Below are 18,199 nucleotides of genomic sequence, written 5' to 3' on the forward strand. Positions count from 1 at the left end.
CTGCATCTTGATACCTATTTCCCTGTTTATTTGTCCCAGCTAGAGGGAACAGTCTTTTTTGTCATCAAATTAGCGAGTCGATGGATACCTCTCAGCCTTCCAGGAGGTCATCATTTTATGAATTTAATGCTACATACGCATATCATATATCTCTATATATATAGCTCCCACTCACCCACTCATGGAGACGGACAATGCAGTATTCCAACCTCCCTTCATCTACGTAGCTCGTCCTGCCTTGGTTCGTGAAGGGGCGTCCATTACATACATGCATATCTGGCGCGGCATCCGCATTGAAATAACCGACTACATCATACATGGCGAGCTTTCCTATTACAGGACTCCGTACAACCGTACAACCGGCCGACTCCCGAACTCAAACCGACCCAGGCAGCTACACCGCAGCACAGAAACCAGGGCTTGGCCCAACGGAAACCGTCAAACAAGATAACGTTCCCTGCTATAGCTGTTCCATCGCATTATGAGCCAGGGGGGGTGGTGGTCTACTGTAACTTCTAACTCCGTACTCTTACTATTCCTCTCCTGTCATTAGTCATTTCCCACCCAGCCGCTCCACCGCAACCTTTTCGTCCCGCCTGGTCTACCGTGATAACGGCATCTTCCGACGCTACTTCTGCTGCTATCCCAGCAGAACTCATCTCTGGGCTGTACTGATATGTATGTATGTACATTGTATATTTACTCTGAAATTGAAGGAAGAGGGGTGATGAATACCTGAGGCGGCGGAGACGACAAGCCAAATGCAACCCGTCGGACATGACAACCGGAGGATCGTCGCGGGAACCTGCACCCAACCATCGTCGGTTTTGCTTTGGTTGCACGGGCGCACAGGTAACAGGTATGGCGACAGCCAATCGTACCCACTCGTTTCATGCGTGTGGCTTGCCTGTGGTGTGCATTATTATGTGTTATATATAGGTTTTGTTACATATGGCGATATCATAAGGTTGTCCCGTGACATACTTAGTAATAAGGCATTGTAACCTGCCACACCCGTCTCGCCCATGGTTATGCCCCCTGTCGCGGTATGTATATAAGCATATATCATGGTATGCACACTATATGCTATCATAGTATAATGGTATAAAAGTTATCATGCTATATATGTTATCACAACGTGCCATAAGTCGCTGCGTGCTACTCTGCAAACAAGATTTTCGCACAGAGAGGGCGAGTGACCTCAGGGCGAGTAAGTTGACCCCCACACACACCTCGCGTATCCCAAGACGCCTGCGCTATTGTATTTAGAAATGAAATCATGAGTCGCCCGTCAAGCTAGACGGCGTGGTTACAGCAATATGCCAACCTTGCGGTCCCTCTGCTCGCGAAGATTCTTGTCCTCCATCACGACCAGATTTTTGTTTTCCGACACGGGCGCCACCACCACCGCCGAACTAGCAGCAACAACGAAGTGGGCGGCCACCTCGCTTGCCAGGAACTTCTCGGTCCCTTCTTCGTTTCGTCGTTTCCAGACTCTGCCAACCTGTGTTCCGTCGCCGCTGCTACCAGCAGTTGCTGCCGAACTGCTCAGAAGCTTCGTTGGGTATAATGAAGCGGCGGGTCCAGGATGCTGGTGATCGGCGATGTCACCACGGCTCCTGCTCTTCTCGCCGTCATTTCCGTTCATGGGGGCCTGCAAAAGCCGATCCGATTCCTCGCGCATCACCTTTGCTGTGCCCTGCAGCTGTTGCCGCTCATCGTGGATCTCTGAAGGTGGTGGTGTGAAGTCGTGGTCTACCATTGTGCTGTTGTCGTCATCATCCCCGTCATATATGAGGACCTTTTGCTGGTCTTTCCTGACACTATCTCCACCGTCTTCCTCAAGCACACCGTTCCTATGAAGGTTGCTGTCGTTGTTGATATCAGGGTTTTCCATTTCGTGATTCATTCGCCTGGAAATATATTCGGCGTTTGAGTGGTACGCGGTGTAGAACGCCTTCGAAACCATGGCGACATTGTCGAGGTCCCGCGGAGTATCGACGTACTCCATGATTCGAAGTGCCACCTTCGCCGTCGCCGCGTCTCGTGTTGTCTGTGCCTTAGCAGCCATCATCATCATGGGAGCGGCGGCAGCTGGTGGCGCACCCTTCGTTGTAGTGAATGTGAGTTGGGGCAGGTCGACCTTGTGTCGGCTCAGAGCCCAGCCGTGCTGACCACTGACCTCGAAGAGCGTCAAGCCTTGCACGCTATTGGAGATGTCGTTGACCGCGCCTCGGAAGGTAGGTACATACTCGCAAACGCCGCCATGACCCTGTGGTGGGCTGACGATGGACCGTAGGCTATCAAAGATCTGGTGCAGACTACGTCTGGAAGGTGGTGGCAGGTGAGCAACAGCGGGCGAATGCATGATGTGCGGCAGTATCTGTAACTGGGCAAATAGTATCATGAGCCAGCCCAGGTTGGTCGCGTCGCAGCAAGGGTTGCCCTTGGGACACCGCGGTTTTGATGGCGTGACCACTCCTCCGCCAATGCCCAGCTTCTTATCATAGTAATCATCATCGCTGCCGCCGCCGGCGCGGCCGGACGTGGCTGGACCACTCAGGTATTCCTGCAAAGCACTACTACAGCACTCCAAGACTTGGCCCATCTTGGCCGTGCGGACAGCCCAGATCCTATCCTTCATCTTCTGTGGCCAAGGCTTCGCTTGCAGATCGCCCTCGTCGACAACATGAAGAATAGCGGTCTTGGACATGCGCGTGAACAGGCGGCGGAGTCCGAAGGCGTAACTGATCAAGAGCAACCCGTCCGGCATGTCATCGATCGCCTTGTGCATCCACTGGGGTAACCAGCGGTATTCCACAAACATCTCGACGGGAGATGTACACTGGTAGCGCATGCAGACCTTGGCCAGAGCAACAAAGGTGTCGAATTCGATTTCTCGAGGGACTGACGCGTTGTGCAGATGAGCCGCATGCATCAAGAGTGCAAAGGACCCGTGTGCATTCAACTCGAGCTGGGGCATCCGGTAGAGTCTGGTTTGCGTGCCATCGCTCCACGTGTACTCGACGGGGTTCTGGGGCAAGCCCGGAACGAATCCCTCCTTGAGCACATGGCCCGAGTCACTGCCACCGGAATCGAAGATGCGCGCGAAAAGGGGCGACGTCTCCGATAACATATGCGACAAGACTCTGAACCGTAGGACCGGGTGACTATCTGATTCGTTGTTAGCGAACTCCAGAACGGCATCTCCTCTCTGAGATATAGTAATCTCTTGTATCGACCTGCCCAGCGATATGCCAGACTCGCCTAGTTGGAGCAGGGAGTGGATGTAAACAAGGTCTTCCTTGACGTTCTCATATGTGCCGAAGCGGGTTTCGAAGGTGGACAAGCCGTCGTCTGCGCGCATTGACCGGGACAGCGGGACTTTGGACTGCTTCATTTTCTGGAGTGCCCTGGCACGGAACATGTGATCATTGAAGAACTGCCCAGCCATGGAGTCTGTGACTTCCCCCTCATACATCGAGTAAGTGCTTAAAAGCGAAGCCTGAAGCCTGTCATGCAGGCCCCGAAGACAAGTCTGCCAACCACGGATAGCTTCCAAATACTTGTCAGGGAAGTATGAAGGTGTGTTTCCCCGGTCGTTAGGGCTCGTCAGGCTCGTATCCTTGGTGCATCCGCCATGATCAGACAGGTCCAGACTATCGAAGCTGAGTTCTAGCCCCGCAAGGTCAGGAGAAGGGCCTAAGATGGGTGCTTCCGAGGGGAGGTTTCAGAAGAGCCTCGCACAGGAGCCTTGGCGTGTCGCCTAGGTTGCTGTAAGCCTGGGAGGCAGCATCTGCCGTCTGACGCTCATTGAGGGCCGAGTTCAAATGCTGTGTGCATTTGAATAGTTGGCTGTAGCTAGATGAGGGGGCGGCAAAAGCTGTCACATCAGGGCATATAACCATAGGGTCGGTATCAGAGCTGGAGCGACCTTCACGTGCTGGCGGTGTCTGCTTTGTTGTGAGGCTGTCAACGTGGGTCTCGGGGCTCAAGATTAAGAGGACTTGGAAGTAAAAAAAGGCAACCTACGAAATGAAAGGCATTATTGGCAAAACCAACATGGAATTTCTCTACGCACGGTTTGGAACGATCCCGAGTCCTGAGTCTCATGTTGGGACTGAGATTGGAACTCAACGAGGACGACCATGACATGATTTCAATGCCCGTCCGCCACAATGTCTGTGGATGTGTAAAACAAAAACAAACAAAAGGTTACATACTATTTCGGTTTGGTGCAGATGAAGGGAATGGCAAGATATCCTCTTCTCTGTATGACTGACCCGGTTGCCTGTTCACCAAGTAAGCAATGGCTGGGAAGATCAAGTGCACCGGCATAGAACCTACATTAGCAATGATTACTAAAGCGCCAGGTGTCAGCCGCCTGTCCACCAATGGTATGGCAGTTGGCCGCTGAAAGAGACGACCCTAGAGAGTACCTATGGAAAATGTGTATCAGAACATGTCACGACTATTGATTAGCGGTTCTGATCACTCAGTGCCAAATATACAGAGCTGTTGTGTTTTGGGGTTTTTTTTTGCCTTTTATTCTTGCTTTTGCTATGGTTCCATACCTACACCCTCTATAAGTCCGTCTATTTTAGGGAACTTTTGCTAAAACCAGCAACAGCATGCCGACTGCCTAGGATAAAAAGCCTGAGGCCATGACTATATCGTTGCGCTCCGTCCAATGCATGCTTTTTCGTCACCGCCCACAGACGACATGTTTTCGCCTTCTCTCTCTCTCTTGGGATATCTCAGCCACCTTTCCGAAATCATACAATAATATAATATATAAGCCCTGCAACTCCGTGCTCCTTTCGTTGCTTATAACCTCCCTTTTGCCTCCAAGATCCGTAATTCAGAATCACTCCTTCACGTCGAGCCAATTCAACTGACATCTGAGATTTATCAGCTCCTGTAGCGGGGCCCAAGTACCAAATAGGTCTGATTGACGTGGAAATACCACTTCAAGTCCACATGCTAGCTCCCGGCCCCCTCCGGTGACTGCAAGACCGGTCAAAACTAAGGAATATGGACGCCGGGTCTGTCGCTCCGAGCCGACCATCGCCGGCACCAGCAGGGGCTTCATTCCCAGGACATGTATTTGACCCTTCGCTATATCCTCGTTGAAGGTATCTTCGGGCCCTTGATTCGAGTAACCTGGACTTTCAAGTACTGTCCAATATCATCAAGACGCTTTAAGATGGACAATGTATGCCATAATGAGATGAGCATGCCAAATATGTCGTGTATCCAAGAACGGAGGACTATGCTGGAGGCTCCCGGCCTTTGACAGGTGGACGACAACGAATGTCTCACCCCCCTTTTTCTCTCAAGTTCGTTCTTGGGCGGCTGCTCGCTCTGTGGGTACAGCTCTTGCTTGCTCTTTCCTTCGGCCGCCTTTTTCCTACCCTTTGGAATTTTCTGCCAACCGCTGCCGTATTCGTTCTCGTTCTTGGCCCCTTTGGCGTGCCCATTCTCCCGCGCATGACCATTAGTCCTAGGGTTCGCCGAATGAGCAGCTTCGGCCTTGGACGGCGCCACGTCAGCCCGAGGCTTCGCTTTCGTCTTTGCTTCAGGCTTGACATCTTGACCTTGACTCGGAGCATTGTTGGGAGCCGGTGCTTGGTAGGGAGGCAGATCAAACCGACGGGTCAAGGTTGGTGAAGGTGTCACCGTCTCATAAACGGGTGACAAGTGCTGCAAGTCCGTCGTCGGCGGCTTTTCTCCCGTGGCTAGATCAAGCTGTGCGATAAGCTGACTCGGTGGGCCGCGCGGAGCGAACCTTGGGAAAGGAGCCGAGGCATCCATTACAGGAGCTGTGTAATCTGCCACGGAGTAGGCGGTGACGCCGAGTGTTCCATCGGGCGTCATCGTCACTATGTCATTCGTGTAGCGCGGGGCTGATTGCACGTAATTGGGCGGTTGCGAAGCCGAAGAAGAGCCATTCACGACAAGTGGGCGTTCTGGATTCGGAGGTGTCGTGTAAGACGGCGCCAGGGGTTGAGTTAGCGGCGCCTGTATTTGTGATAAATCGCCATTTGCTCGGGGTTGGGTCGCTTGCTGCGGATTTTCGAAAGATCCGTCTACTTGAGGTAATCCTGCTGGTATTGCCTGATCACGTTTCGATGTAGGACCTGTCGGTTTGAACCCTGACCCATTGACAACTATCGGTTGCCCGTCCGGGACTGGCTTGCTAGCCCCTGAAGGGAAAGTCGAGGCAGCCAGCGGTGTCGGGCTGGTCCCCACAGAGTAGGCTCTACCATGACCCAAAGGGGAAGGGGAACGCGAAGTCCGCTTCTGTATCCTGTCAAAGATATTGTGCGGGAACTGGTCGGATGAAAGTCGTCTCCGGCCTGAGTTGGATCCTTGAGGGCCGAGGTCCCCGAAGGCAGGCATTCCATTTGTCACAGCCACTGGTCGCGAGTTAGAACTATTGGGGTCGAGGTAGTAGCCGTAACCTTTTTCATCCGCGGGAGAGGTATGTGTGGTGGTAGTTGGGTTCGCATCAGCATCGGTTGTTTCGTCTGGTATAAAGCTGGGGATGGGTCGTGCCTTGGCGTGCCGCAAAGGGACGCCCGGTGCCACTCCATTCACAACAGGGGGGACTCCAGGCAAACCTGGCATAGGCTGTGCGACAGGCATTGACCGAGATGCCGGCTGAGACTGAGATCGCAACGAGCTTCCGGAGGCTGTTGCGCCAGTCTCGCTCGCGGCCACCGTCCTATGAGGGCTGCGGCGGGGCTCAGCACTTTGGCCGTTAGATGGCGACGATGGATAGGTAGTGAAACCTTGGTGGGCATAGAACTGCTGGTTTTGGTATGGCCAGTAGTACATCTCCGGGCGCAGCGGAGCCGTCAGAGGCGGATTCTCAATGGAGTTCGTTCGTGACCGTTCAGTTGACGTCTGGGGTTGTGAGGTGTTTCCTCCCTGCATCCTCTGTGCGTGTGCTAAGGCTTGCTGCTGCGCGAAAGCTTGATTTTGAGTGTATTGCAGAAAACGAAGGTTGTTTTCTTGTTGTTGCAACGCCGACAAAGTCTGCGCCAGAGCATCATGCGACATATATCCCATCCCGTCTTGCGATGCGATAAATGGAAAACCGGCGAAATATATCTGATTTGCACCGTTGTCAAATGCCGTACTCGATGATGCTCTGCGATTGTTTCCGTGGTTGTTGTTTCGGTACCCGCCCTGTTGCCTCCCGCCCCTGCCGTGGCCGCCCCGTCCTCCCCGGTTATTTTGCTGCGAAGCACTTCTAAGCAGCGCAGGCCGGGGTGCCGAGACTGGTTTCTGGAATATCCTCTCCTCCTCTTTCGGGAACTCGAATTGCTCACAGCAGTCGCCCAGTTTTCCTTCTGAGATCAAATCAAAGGCACGGCGTAATTCGAGATGGATGCCGCGAAAAGATGTATCATCAGCCGTGTTGCCAAGATTGCGCATTGTGTTGAATGGCTCCTCCACACACAGCTGGTTGTTGATGGCAAGGTGCCAGTGCTTCTTTTCGGTTTTTCTCATCAGCTTACCAGACCGGACGCTCAAGGCGTGCTCGCCATAGTCGAATTCATGGGCATAAAATCGGAAGAACTGAAACAGCAATTCACCCAATGTCGACTTGTTCTTGGCGCATATGCCACGCAGTTTTTCAACGTCGTCGGCAAAAGGACTTGGCTCTCCATTCTTCTTCGGAAGCCTATATTGAAGTTGCTGGTGAAGTGCCGGAACCACGGGGGGCTTTCGTAACTGCAGAAACGCGATGATCATGCATATCCACGTGTACGAGCTTAGTGTGCCACCAAATGCTACCATAACTATTAGCATCCTCTTCTTGGGCGATCCATTGCCAGGACTCTTCGCTTACCAGCATCATTCATTACTCTCCGCCGTGTCCAGTATTTGATGATCATCGCCAGAGGCCTGACCCGCTCATCGATATCAATGTACGTCCGGATCATGCGAGTGTTCTCGAGCGCGAGCGTATTGTTGACGTTCATGTCGCAGGCAAGTTGGAACTCGGGATCCCAGGCTTTGACGATGGGTACCTTCGCGGACGAAACGCAAACAACCTTCTGGAATCCATCTGGAATGTGTTAGCACAGGCTGTTGAGGATGGAGTATCGACGACAACGTACGTTTCGCCAAGAGGTCTGCAAGGATACAAACACCCTCGAGCTCTTTCCAGGGTGTCGTGATACATATGTCCACTGAAGTGAATTAGCACAAGGTCAACCGGTAGACAAAAACCCAAAACCTACCATCAGAATCATCCGAACACAGCAGATTACCTGATGATCCGAAAAGACGAACACGTATCTCGTGGCCCGGCCAGGTGTCATTCAGGAGTTTCTCCAATTTCTGAATCAACTTCCCTCGTTTCTCTTCAACGGCCCTGTCGGTTTTAACCGATCGTAGAGTTCTCGCATGTCTGTACTCAGCTTCCTCTCGACATCTTCGGTCAATTTGTTTTGGATTTTGGACATATCCGATCGGTCTAGCCGCTCGCTCCCTATACTGTAAGGCATTCGTCGTCTTGAACGTTCCGGAACAGTCTCATATTGGCACCCACCACTGCGAGGAGGCAGCGGTCTTAGCGACGGTAGGTTACCGTTGGTTTCGGAATAGGCCGAACGTGGTGAATGGCCATGGTTGGCTGTCGGTGACGGCTCCCGCGATTCAAATGAGAATTTGCGCGCGTGTTGATGGGGAGTAGAGGGCACTGAATTCGAGTGTGTCGGCGGTGCTACACTGGCAAGCGTCGCAGGTGACGTTGACGCAGCAGTCGGACGGACAGGTAGAGTGCTTTGCATCTTCTGACTCTGGTTCGGATTAGAAGCCACTGGCGCTGGTGCCGACGGTGCCACAGTTGTCCGTGCCTGCGGTTTTTGCGGCATCTTGTTTGAGGTTGAAGGGATGGAAAGGGAAGCAGACGGTTCCTTCCCTGGTATGACAGCGCTTCCGGCTTTGTTGGTGGTATTCTGCAAGCCTCTATTCCCATGGCAAGTCTGCGAGCCCGGTTTCGAGCGGGTGGAGTCCTTGTTATTCGACACCTTGGATGTCGAACGAGGATCGGTTTCCTCCGATGTGAATGGTTGGCGTCGACAGAATGGGCGGCAAAGGAGGCGTTTGAAGGCCTCCTGTTCCTCCTCCTCTACCCCTACTAGGCGCAATGAGTTTGTTGTACTGCAGAAGCTGGGCCTGATACAGAGAAGATTGCTGCGGGAAGAGGATTGGGATCAAGTCGATATGCGGCTGGCCGCTGTGAGGAGTCTTGCTTGACGTAGCGGGGCTCAGCGGCGTCGCCGAGGCAGGGGGTGTCGGGGAGAGAACAGAGTTAAGTCTCGGGACAGCAGGACTGGACGTTGAGCGACTCCAAAGCAGTTTTGGGGGATAATGATGTTTTGAGTCTGCAGTAGTTGGCCTGGCGTCCATGAAAAGTTGGTCGCTGGCTAAGATAAAGCCTTTGTGGTCGAAAGACAATCGGCGTTAAGACCGAGAGGGGGAAATAGAGCGGCGAGTTGAGCGACGTGACTTGTGCCCCTGGTGAAAAGCGTTAGGAATCGCCGAGTAAGCCTCTCGATGAATGAATGCAAGGCAAGACCGAGTAGACGCCCGTGATGTGGCCGGCTGAATTCAATGGTGATTGCTGGTGGTCCAAAGTCAATGGTGATGTACCAGCACAGTAGCCCTAGACTATATGGAGTTCGAACGAGTGAATGGATCAATCCAAAAGCCCAGTTATCGGAGGATCGGCACTCGCTTCGGGATCAATGATCAAATGCACGCTGGACGCTCTCGCCGCGGGTCAACAAGAACCAAAGCGCGCTGGCTCTGCTCCTACTTCGCTCTAAAGGCTCGGCTTTCTTGCGTCTCTTTTCCAAGTATCCCGCAATTCTTGCCTGAGGTAGAGGGTATCGATATACGCGTGGTAATGCAAGTGTATCGGTCGCTAAGAAAAGAAGAGAGCTAAGGACATAAGTACGTTTCGAATCGTTCGCTCGTCTACCGACGCTGCTGCAGAGCGCTCGCAAAGGATGCCGTCCAACTGTCAAGTCAAGGAACACGGCCGAATGGTAGTATGCACCACACTTCCTTCTATCGCATCCTAGCAAAGCCTGTCAAGGAGAGAAGTGAATAGGTAGCAAATGGTGCTACGCTGAGGTTGAAATATGCGGTGGCAAGAAAGAAGGAACAACGACCGGAACAAACAACACGAATCGACGTGTGTATGTGTGTTGGGCGTGGATTGTGTGTGCGTGCGAGTGAGAGTGTATCTCTATAGGGGCGGGCTGTCGCGAGAAAGCCTGGAGACCGGGCAAATTGATGGTGGGTAGAATGATGTTATGCGTTCCGCTGTTCTAGCCGTCCGTTGTTCTCAGTAACTAGGTGAATCTGCCACGCCTCACTCTCGGGGCGATTGTCGACTTTCTGAGAATAAGAGGTTGCGTGAGGGACAGGGCGGGAGAGAGAGGGAGAGAGAATGTGTGACGGTCTCCAGGAAGTAGTGGAATACGAACAAGAACGAACCCCCGACTACTTACTAGACGTGATACGTACTGTAGGTAAGGCCCTGGGCAAAGTCACATCAAGTGAATGAGTGGTTGATTGGATCAATGGGGGGGGGGATGGATGGACGGATGGATCAAATGGGCACGGTTACAGCCCAGGTCACGAACGACATGGACTAACTGAACTGCTACGCTTCTAACCTAACTGCTGAATTGGTCAATTGATTGAAGGGGTCCAGTTCCCCAGCGGTGCCTGTATGGAAACGAGTAGTTCCGTGTATTGTGTGCTCGTGCTTTGGCACTCCCAACCAGCCTAGTCTGCCCGTGGCATATACATGTAGGTACATCCTGCCTGCCATACAGTAGGTACGATTGATGCGCTAAACGGACGACCTATGCGGCACTACTTCTAAATTGACAGTGAATAGGACGAATATCAAGCACTGTTTAGAATTCGGTGCAATTGTGGTTTTGCCGGCATCGATGAAGTCAGGACGCATGCACACCAACACTGGGAGGGGCTGTACGTTAAAGCCGACTCAGCTGGACAGTGCTGGACAATGCCGAACCCTTAAAATGAAGTAATGTCTCTTTCACTCTTTTCTCTCCTTGCCTGCTATCCAAGTATATACCGGTCACAACATGGCCTTTATACTTCCAACACACTAGGTACTCTTTATTCTCTTAGAGAAGTATACGGAAACAGCGATGTGTTGGTCTGTTGGTAGCATGGAAGCAAGAGACCGTGATGAGGGGACAGTGTACTCAGCACGGTACGGTTCAATGTTGGGTGTGCCATTTCCACTGGCCATCGAATAATTGAGCTGGGTGGCGGGCCTATAAGCGTGCTAGATACCTAAAATGCCCTAGGTAGGTTGGTAGGTACTTTTTATTGCCATGGGGGCAGGGTACCTCCTATTACAACCATTGCAGGCAAGTGCCAATTCAGCGTTCCAGAATTTCATCATTGCCTTGAGCAGTTGGCGTAGAGCGGCAATAGCAATATGGGTGTTGGGCAAGAAAAGAAGGGCGAGACTTATTATTTGGAAAGCAACCTTAACAGCCTTAGCATCCATGGGTCAACCCAGTCCGAACGAGGGGAAAGATCAGGTCACCAGGAACGCCTTGAAAACGTTCAATGGCCAAAGGCCAAAGAGGAGGCAAGTCGAAAGTCAAGCACGAGCGGCCAGCCAAGTCTGTGCTGTGCCATGCTTCCATCATGATGAATGACAGCACCAATTACCGAGACAAAATCCCCGTAGAGTTTGGGGAAATCTGCCAAATGACAGGAGGTTCGCAGTTAGGTGGAAGTCAAACAGCGAAACATGTCATGCAGTTGGTTGGGCAAGACACCGACCAGCAAAACAAATCCCCCTTCGCCAAAGCTGCCATCGTCATCATTGATACAGGAATGATAGTTTTGCTCCCCGCGTGGCGCCCAAATGGTATTTCCTCCACGGCGGTATTCCAGTATGCATTCTTTAAATAACTCGCAAATGCCCATCCTAGAGGAAATGGCGTTTGCACCCTTGAGATCGATCAATATTCCCCGATTCATCCTTCTTCCATCCTTCCACCATATGAAAACCTACTTTCCGCGATGGAGAGAGCCCCAGCTTGCAGGCAGGCATTATCGACATTGGACTGGATCCATGGCTACAAAGTGGGTTAGCCGGAAGTGCCTTGGTCGATGTTCTATTTTCGAAGGCATACTGACACAGCACTCCGGCGGGCTATCATTTTCTTTTGGGCAACAGGGTCGTTTTGATGTGTGATCTGAACGGCCCCCGTCTTGGTCACCACTTAAACAAGACATTATTCCACATGCCCCGGACCTGGCCCATTATGGTGAACTGTTTCAATGCCAGCTCCAGCTGCTGAAGCTCCTGCTGAAGTACCTCCAGCAACCTCACCCAAGCCACTCCAATCTTACCTGATGGACTGGAAGTTGCTCCCCCACTCAAACTACCTCCCAACTCCTTTCCTCCCCCCCCCCCTCCCCCCTTCTCTTCCTGCTACATACTGGATACCCAAAGTCCCGAATCCAGAGATGAACCATCGCAGCCAACAGTTGCTGACTCTTGTCACCCCCCGCTGTTTGACCCATTCAACTCGTCTGATATCATGCATACAAACCACCAACGAGGCGGGCCATATTGGCCAAGTGCTTACTCTCGCATAGGTACCCAACAGTTGGTCAGACTGGTCGTTGACTTACATTGATCGTGACAATCCTTCTTTATGGACAACACAGTTGAAGCTGCCTTGGCAACAGCTCCATCATCTACTTACTGTAGATGTTCAGCAATATGTGATTTGTTTGGCAAGTGCCCGCTGCAACAAACGCACGGTCTCTGCAAGCGGCAACCATCTGTTTGCTTCCGACCTTCAGCCTTCAGCCGTCCTGTCCTGCCTTGTGATCCGCAGACACGCATTGCCCGAGAGATGAGCGACCAGTCAGATTTTAACGCTTGACAAGGCCGTCCTGCAGTTTCTGCGGCCTGGCTTGACGAATCAAACCCCGACACCGTCCTGCACATCCTACCATGTCCGTGGAACCGTCAGCAACCACTGCATGCTCATACGAAGAGGAAGGCTGAGAATACTCATCACCGTCAGCAATTCAACATAAAGGGGCTAGTGCAAGTCTTCAGTAATGTCCATCTGCGCCTCGTTACCAGGTCTCGCCTTACACGACATTTTTAGCAGATCACTTTGTTATGCTCAGCTGGCATGGTTTTTGGTTGAGTCTCGGCTCAATGGAGGTAGGATCGGCTCTCCTGATCGATAGAATTAACAGTCACATAACCAGTCCAGAGCTCTGACGTGGAAACGGGGGCTCACAGCATCTTTCTCAAGTACGGCTGATATGACGTCAAGTATCTTTTCAGACATTCCAGTGTGGAACAAGCTGACTGACACGGCTGCTGGAACATGCGAGGCGTCCAAAATGCGTCACTGGCGTCGACTTCAGCTCTCATCTCCGTCCTCGAGCGCGAACGCTGTTAGCTGATCCTACGACATCGGTACTTCTCTTGCCATGATGGCTACTAGTAGGCCGTCCATACTATGAGACTTTGATCAGCAGACCAGCAGACCAGCATATCGCCTTGTTCAGCCTACGGTTGATCTTATGTCAGTTCGGATTTGATACCTTCGTCGCGCAAAAGAAAGCGATTGGAGGAGTTTGGCTTAGTCGTCCGAGCCGATACAATCCCATTTGCAATATTGACACTAACCAGTGTGAACCTTAGTCAACATCGTGTCTCCATTATGCCCGCCTCTCGCTCGGTGCGTATGTCCATCTTGTCGTGCTCTTGATCCCAATGCCATAACCCTTTGAACGCTTGAGACGAGTGGAGCGGAACCTCACTGCGTCCTATGACGGAAAGTCCCTGCGTATAGCGGTCAGCCAAGGGAACTTCGGCAAGCGTGAACCGCCTTGCATGATTTCTCGTATATCTTCACAATAGGGGGTCAAAGGTGTGAGCTGGTATTCGTGTCTATCGAATCGGGCAGCCAAGATCGTGAGTTGCGCAATGCGCTCGTTGTCCAGCCAATCAATGTTTTGGACCGTTGCCGGCGTTGATAGCTCCCGTAGTACGGCTCATATTCAGCAAACTTGTTGAATGGATAGATCTGTATCACTGCTACACCGAAAACTACAAGGTGAGGAATGAGACATGAGAATCGGTCATGGCCGTCTGATATGGGATCTGCACGCCGCATAGATGCGGCCACTTGCCGTGTTCCATAATTAGAAGAGATTCAGAATCCGGGGTAAATAATCACCCATCAAGGCACCCTTGTATCTGGCATTTCGGGTTCACGCGATTACCTACTTTCGCAACACATCTCGTCATTTTCTCCAGTGCAATGTTGATTCACCGGAAGCTCATTGCATATGCTTTATGAGCGTTTGTGGCTACGGTCATCATCGCGACGCCTTCCGTTCTCTGGGAGCTACATTCATTTGAAAACCCGGAGAATTGCATCCAGAACATTACCCTTTCAGGATGGGTCGCCAAGCCATCAAATCCGCTTCCTAGTTTCTTTCCTTTTTACCCGAAGGATTTTTGTTTATATTTGCCCGCCCAGTCACCCTGCCTCATCCACTCTTCTTCATAAGATGGAGCCTCCGTGGCTAGACGGTCCGGCCGTTTGATAGCCCAGTCGTGTCATAAACAGAGATCCGCCTGCGCCGCAGACTTGGCCCCCAGTCGGCTGCGCGGGGTCTGTCATGGCTTCGAGTGGTCCGTCGGCTCTTCCCTTCCATGGTTGATTACTACTTCCGTTTCAGGAAAGATATTTGTTGCAAGCCGGGTGGTATATTGTGTGCCTACCTGAGCAAATTGGGGGTCCTATGACTCTTTTGGCCCAAGGCTGAGATTGTTCCTTGGGCAAACTCAATACTTCAAGCAAGGAGTTCTGGGTGGCTCACTTGGCAGCTTGGGTCTGCTAGGTCGTTTCCACACGCACACAGCGTTTGTTTGCTGTCTTGCGCGCAGTCCGCCGTGGTCGCCGAAGGGAGGGAGACCCGGTCATGTTGGTGCTTAGCAGCCGGGCCATCTGCCTCCGAGACGGCACGAGCCGCCGTGCTACAGACGGATATTGATCGAACGGATCTTCAGGCGCCCTGTTTACTGGTGGCCATCATGGCCTATCACTGGACTGGCTGGTCTCATAATTCCTCATCTGTTACCGATCACGCATCGACCGCGGCACATTGGCTGTTGAATGATCGAATCCAATGGACTCCGCCCCCATCCTTCCCTTCCAGTGCCTCAACTGCACGGTACTTAGGCAATGGGCCCAAGAAAGAAAAAGAAAAGAGAAGCACAGATCTCTCAAGACTCATTGGATGAACTTCGTCCCAAAATGGAGTTAATAGCCTACCTAGGCTGCCAGCCGGGGCTCATACATCGGCGCCCCGAGCGAGGCTCACGCAGGCTCAGGTTGGGGTTCGGCCTTACTAAGATGTGACCCCCCTCCCAAAAGCCGCCCCGCCACATTTCCGTGACTGCCCTGACCCTAATCCCGATTCTCTACGACTATGTTTAGCGTCAAGGGGCCTAGGGTAGCCAGTAGCTGGGTACCTAGTGAGTGACCGGCCGTTGAAGCCCGCCCCAATTGGGAAAAAACTCAGGGGCCAAATGTTCCTGCATAGCCAATTGGTCTGTGTTAGGTTCATACTGTACCTGGGCCCTGGGGGTCTGGGGGCACAGCACCGACCACCGACCACAGCGCAGCAGCCATCTCTGTATCTCTCTCCTACCAACCCCACAGGGGTTCACGGACAGGTGGAGAACTCAGGGATATCTGGTACAAGTTCGAACAGCAAGTGCCATGAGACGACTCCTTTGTGTCAAGCTCCAAGCGCTGTAGCGACTCGGCGCGTGGTAAACTAGAGTCTCAAGAGAAACCAGGGGTAGAGTGGTAGGAGAAAAAAGTAGACGAGAAGTGCAAGAGAGGAAAAGAAGCACACAGCTAGCAACATGTATGTTTCAGCCTCGTGCCATTCCAGCTCGACCGAGGCGTGTTTCATATGTCCACTCCGCCGTGATATCTCTCTCTTTTGTCGTTTGCCTTCTTTTTCCACGTGAATGTCCCTCCCTTTTTGTTTTATTGATCTCCCACTAGGCTGTCTTATGCGCCTTTTGTTCCCAATAGCACAGCACTTGCCTTATCTACATATCGGCCTTTCTTATAGTAGAAACACCAAGCTGTATTTCTGCCGAGAAATAAAAGAGAAGAAGAGTTGCTCCAGTAGTGGATATACATTAATTCCAGCCCGACCAAGACGATGTTTTCCAGTCTCACAACCAAGCTTGCCATGCGCAAAGCCGGCATCAGGAGCAACACGTTCGACTTCTCCTCGCCCGAGCCCAAGAGGGGCGCCAAGGGCGCGCCCGAGGTGGACGAGTCGGCCAACGGCGGTTGGCCCCAATGGATGACGGTCAAGAAACTCCCTCTGACCGCCCAGGCCTGGCTGTCGCCGCTCCCGCCCCCCGTGCCTATCGCCCCCAAGTGCCCGAAAGTAGGCGACCTGGCGCCCCTGGACCGCGATAGGCAGCTGCAGTTCGGCGGTGGGAAGCGCATCGTCGTACTCTTCCTGCGCTGTGTCGGTTGTGCTTGTAAGTATCGTCTTTCCTTCCTTCTTTGTCACACATGTACTGCAGGACGAGCCAGAAGCTAATTCATCGAAATCCAACAATAGTCGCGCAGAAATCCTTCCCTCGCCCTCCGCACGCTCGCCAACCGCCACCAGGGCAAGATCACCTGCATCGCCGTCTCGCACTCGTCGCACGACGCGACGCGCAAGTGGATGGACCTGCTGGGCGGCGCGTGGAACGTCGAGGTGCTCATCGACGAGGACCGCGCCATCTACGCGGCGTGGGGCCTCGGGCTGGGGTCCGTGTGGTACATGTTCAACCCGACGACCTTCTCGCAAGGGTGGAAGGAGAAGGGTGGCTCGGCGAGAAGGTCGCGGGCTCCATCAACCGGACGGGCAGCATGGGGCCGGGTGCGGCGAACAAAAGCAACGGCAATAATACCAAGGGAGCAGCAGCAGCCGGGGCGGCGGACGAGGAAGACGAGGGGCCCAGTACGGCGCTGGGCAACAAGTGGCAGCAGGCTGGTGTGTTCTCCATTGACGGCCGAGGCACCGTGGTTTATGCTGAGAAGGCGACAAGGGCAGATGATGTCATGAACTTGGACGCTGCTGTCCAGGTCTTGGGTCTCTGATCGTGTCTATGAACACGTATGGGTGTGGGCGGACGTAGTACAACGAACGGTTCGGGTGAAGCGAGGGAATCTATACTTTTAGTTTGTATTTAAGAGCGAGGCGTACGAACTGCGAAATGCAATCTCGGGTTTTCTATTACATTTGCTCTAGCCCTGCCCGACGGCCTAAAGACAGGAATTCGGCTTCGGGATCATGTTCCACCACCTGTCGTACCGCAGCATACGGGAGACAAGTTCAGATGGCACAGCAGCGTCTAATGTCTTGTTGCACCCTAGATCTGGGAATCAGAAGAGACAATGAACACTATGAATCACGTAATCGTCAATTCATCCGAAACCATGTCGTGTAGGTGCCCCAAAGTGTGTATTGATCCATTTTCTTTGCCAAAGACCCCCTGAGCTTGCCAAACTCCCCTACGCGCAGACCGAGAAGCGATACCTCCTAATGCTTTACAACGAGCCCCCATGCCAACCAACAAACAAGCGTACGCTATTGAAACCCAACCATTTCATGACCACCGAAAACGACAACCCATTACCGCCAGTTTTGTTGTTGTGTGGAAAATCGCTGCCCGAAAGACTATCAAACTCCCAGTACTGCAATATTATAGTGACGAACAAACTCCTTTCCGTCCGGGTGTAGCCAACGCGAGAAAACACATCGAATCCACAGTATGTCGACTCCTATCCATATGCCTTTCCCTGGTCCCCGCAACGTAACAGAGCCGTAAAGTCAAAAACAATAATCTCAGTCTTTCGTATTCTTAGAACCAACCCCATCCCCAGTCCTTACCGACCAAGTAGGAAAAAAAGGGAGGAAAAACAAAAACCTGAATGAACCGCATCGACTGGACGAGAGAGACCCTTATATATCGAGGTTTGGGGTCTCAATGTTTAGTTCGGCCCACCACAGGCGAACATGATCCAGTGCAGAAGAAAAGAAAGAATCG

General features: G+C 52.5%; 3 protein-coding genes across 3 annotated transcripts; 1 reads left to right on the top strand and 2 right to left on the bottom strand.

Annotated features, from left to right (window-relative positions):
- Positions 1 to 1,309: 1,309 nt before the first annotated feature.
- On the bottom strand, positions 1,310 to 4,150 carry PG994_007691 (uncharacterized protein; the record flags this gene model as incomplete). The annotated part of the gene is made up of 3 exons (XM_066859100.1): positions 1,310 to 3,659; positions 3,748 to 4,028; positions 4,082 to 4,150. The coding sequence occupies 3 exons, from the start codon at positions 4,148 to 4,150 to the stop codon at positions 1,310 to 1,312; spliced, it is 2,700 nt and encodes an 899-aa protein (XP_066714587.1).
- A 968-nt stretch (positions 4,151 to 5,118) lies between these two features.
- PG994_007692 (uncharacterized protein) lies at positions 5,119 to 8,891 on the bottom strand (the record flags this gene model as incomplete). Its single annotated transcript, XM_066859101.1, has 5 exons — positions 5,119 to 5,199; positions 5,323 to 7,802; positions 7,862 to 8,080; positions 8,133 to 8,204; positions 8,606 to 8,891. 5 exons carry the CDS (start codon positions 8,889 to 8,891, stop codon positions 5,119 to 5,121), a joined length of 3,138 nt encoding a protein of 1,045 aa, XP_066714588.1.
- Positions 8,892 to 16,308: 7,417 nt separating this feature from the next.
- PG994_007693 (uncharacterized protein) lies at positions 16,309 to 17,249 on the top strand (the record flags this gene model as incomplete). The annotated part of the gene is made up of 3 exons (XM_066859102.1): positions 16,309 to 16,626; positions 16,723 to 16,925; positions 16,958 to 17,249. The coding sequence occupies 3 exons, from the start codon at positions 16,309 to 16,311 to the stop codon at positions 17,247 to 17,249; spliced, it is 813 nt and encodes a 270-aa protein (XP_066714589.1).
- Positions 17,250 to 18,199: the final 950 nt, after the last annotated feature.

This window comes from Apiospora phragmitis (genome assembly GCF_038363925.1).
Source record: "Apiospora phragmitis strain CBS 135458 chromosome Unknown utg000007l:2111988.0-4706623.0:1.0-2598199.0, whole genome shotgun sequence".
NCBI classification, from domain to species: Eukaryota; Fungi; Ascomycota; class Sordariomycetes; order Amphisphaeriales; family Apiosporaceae; genus Apiospora; species Apiospora phragmitis.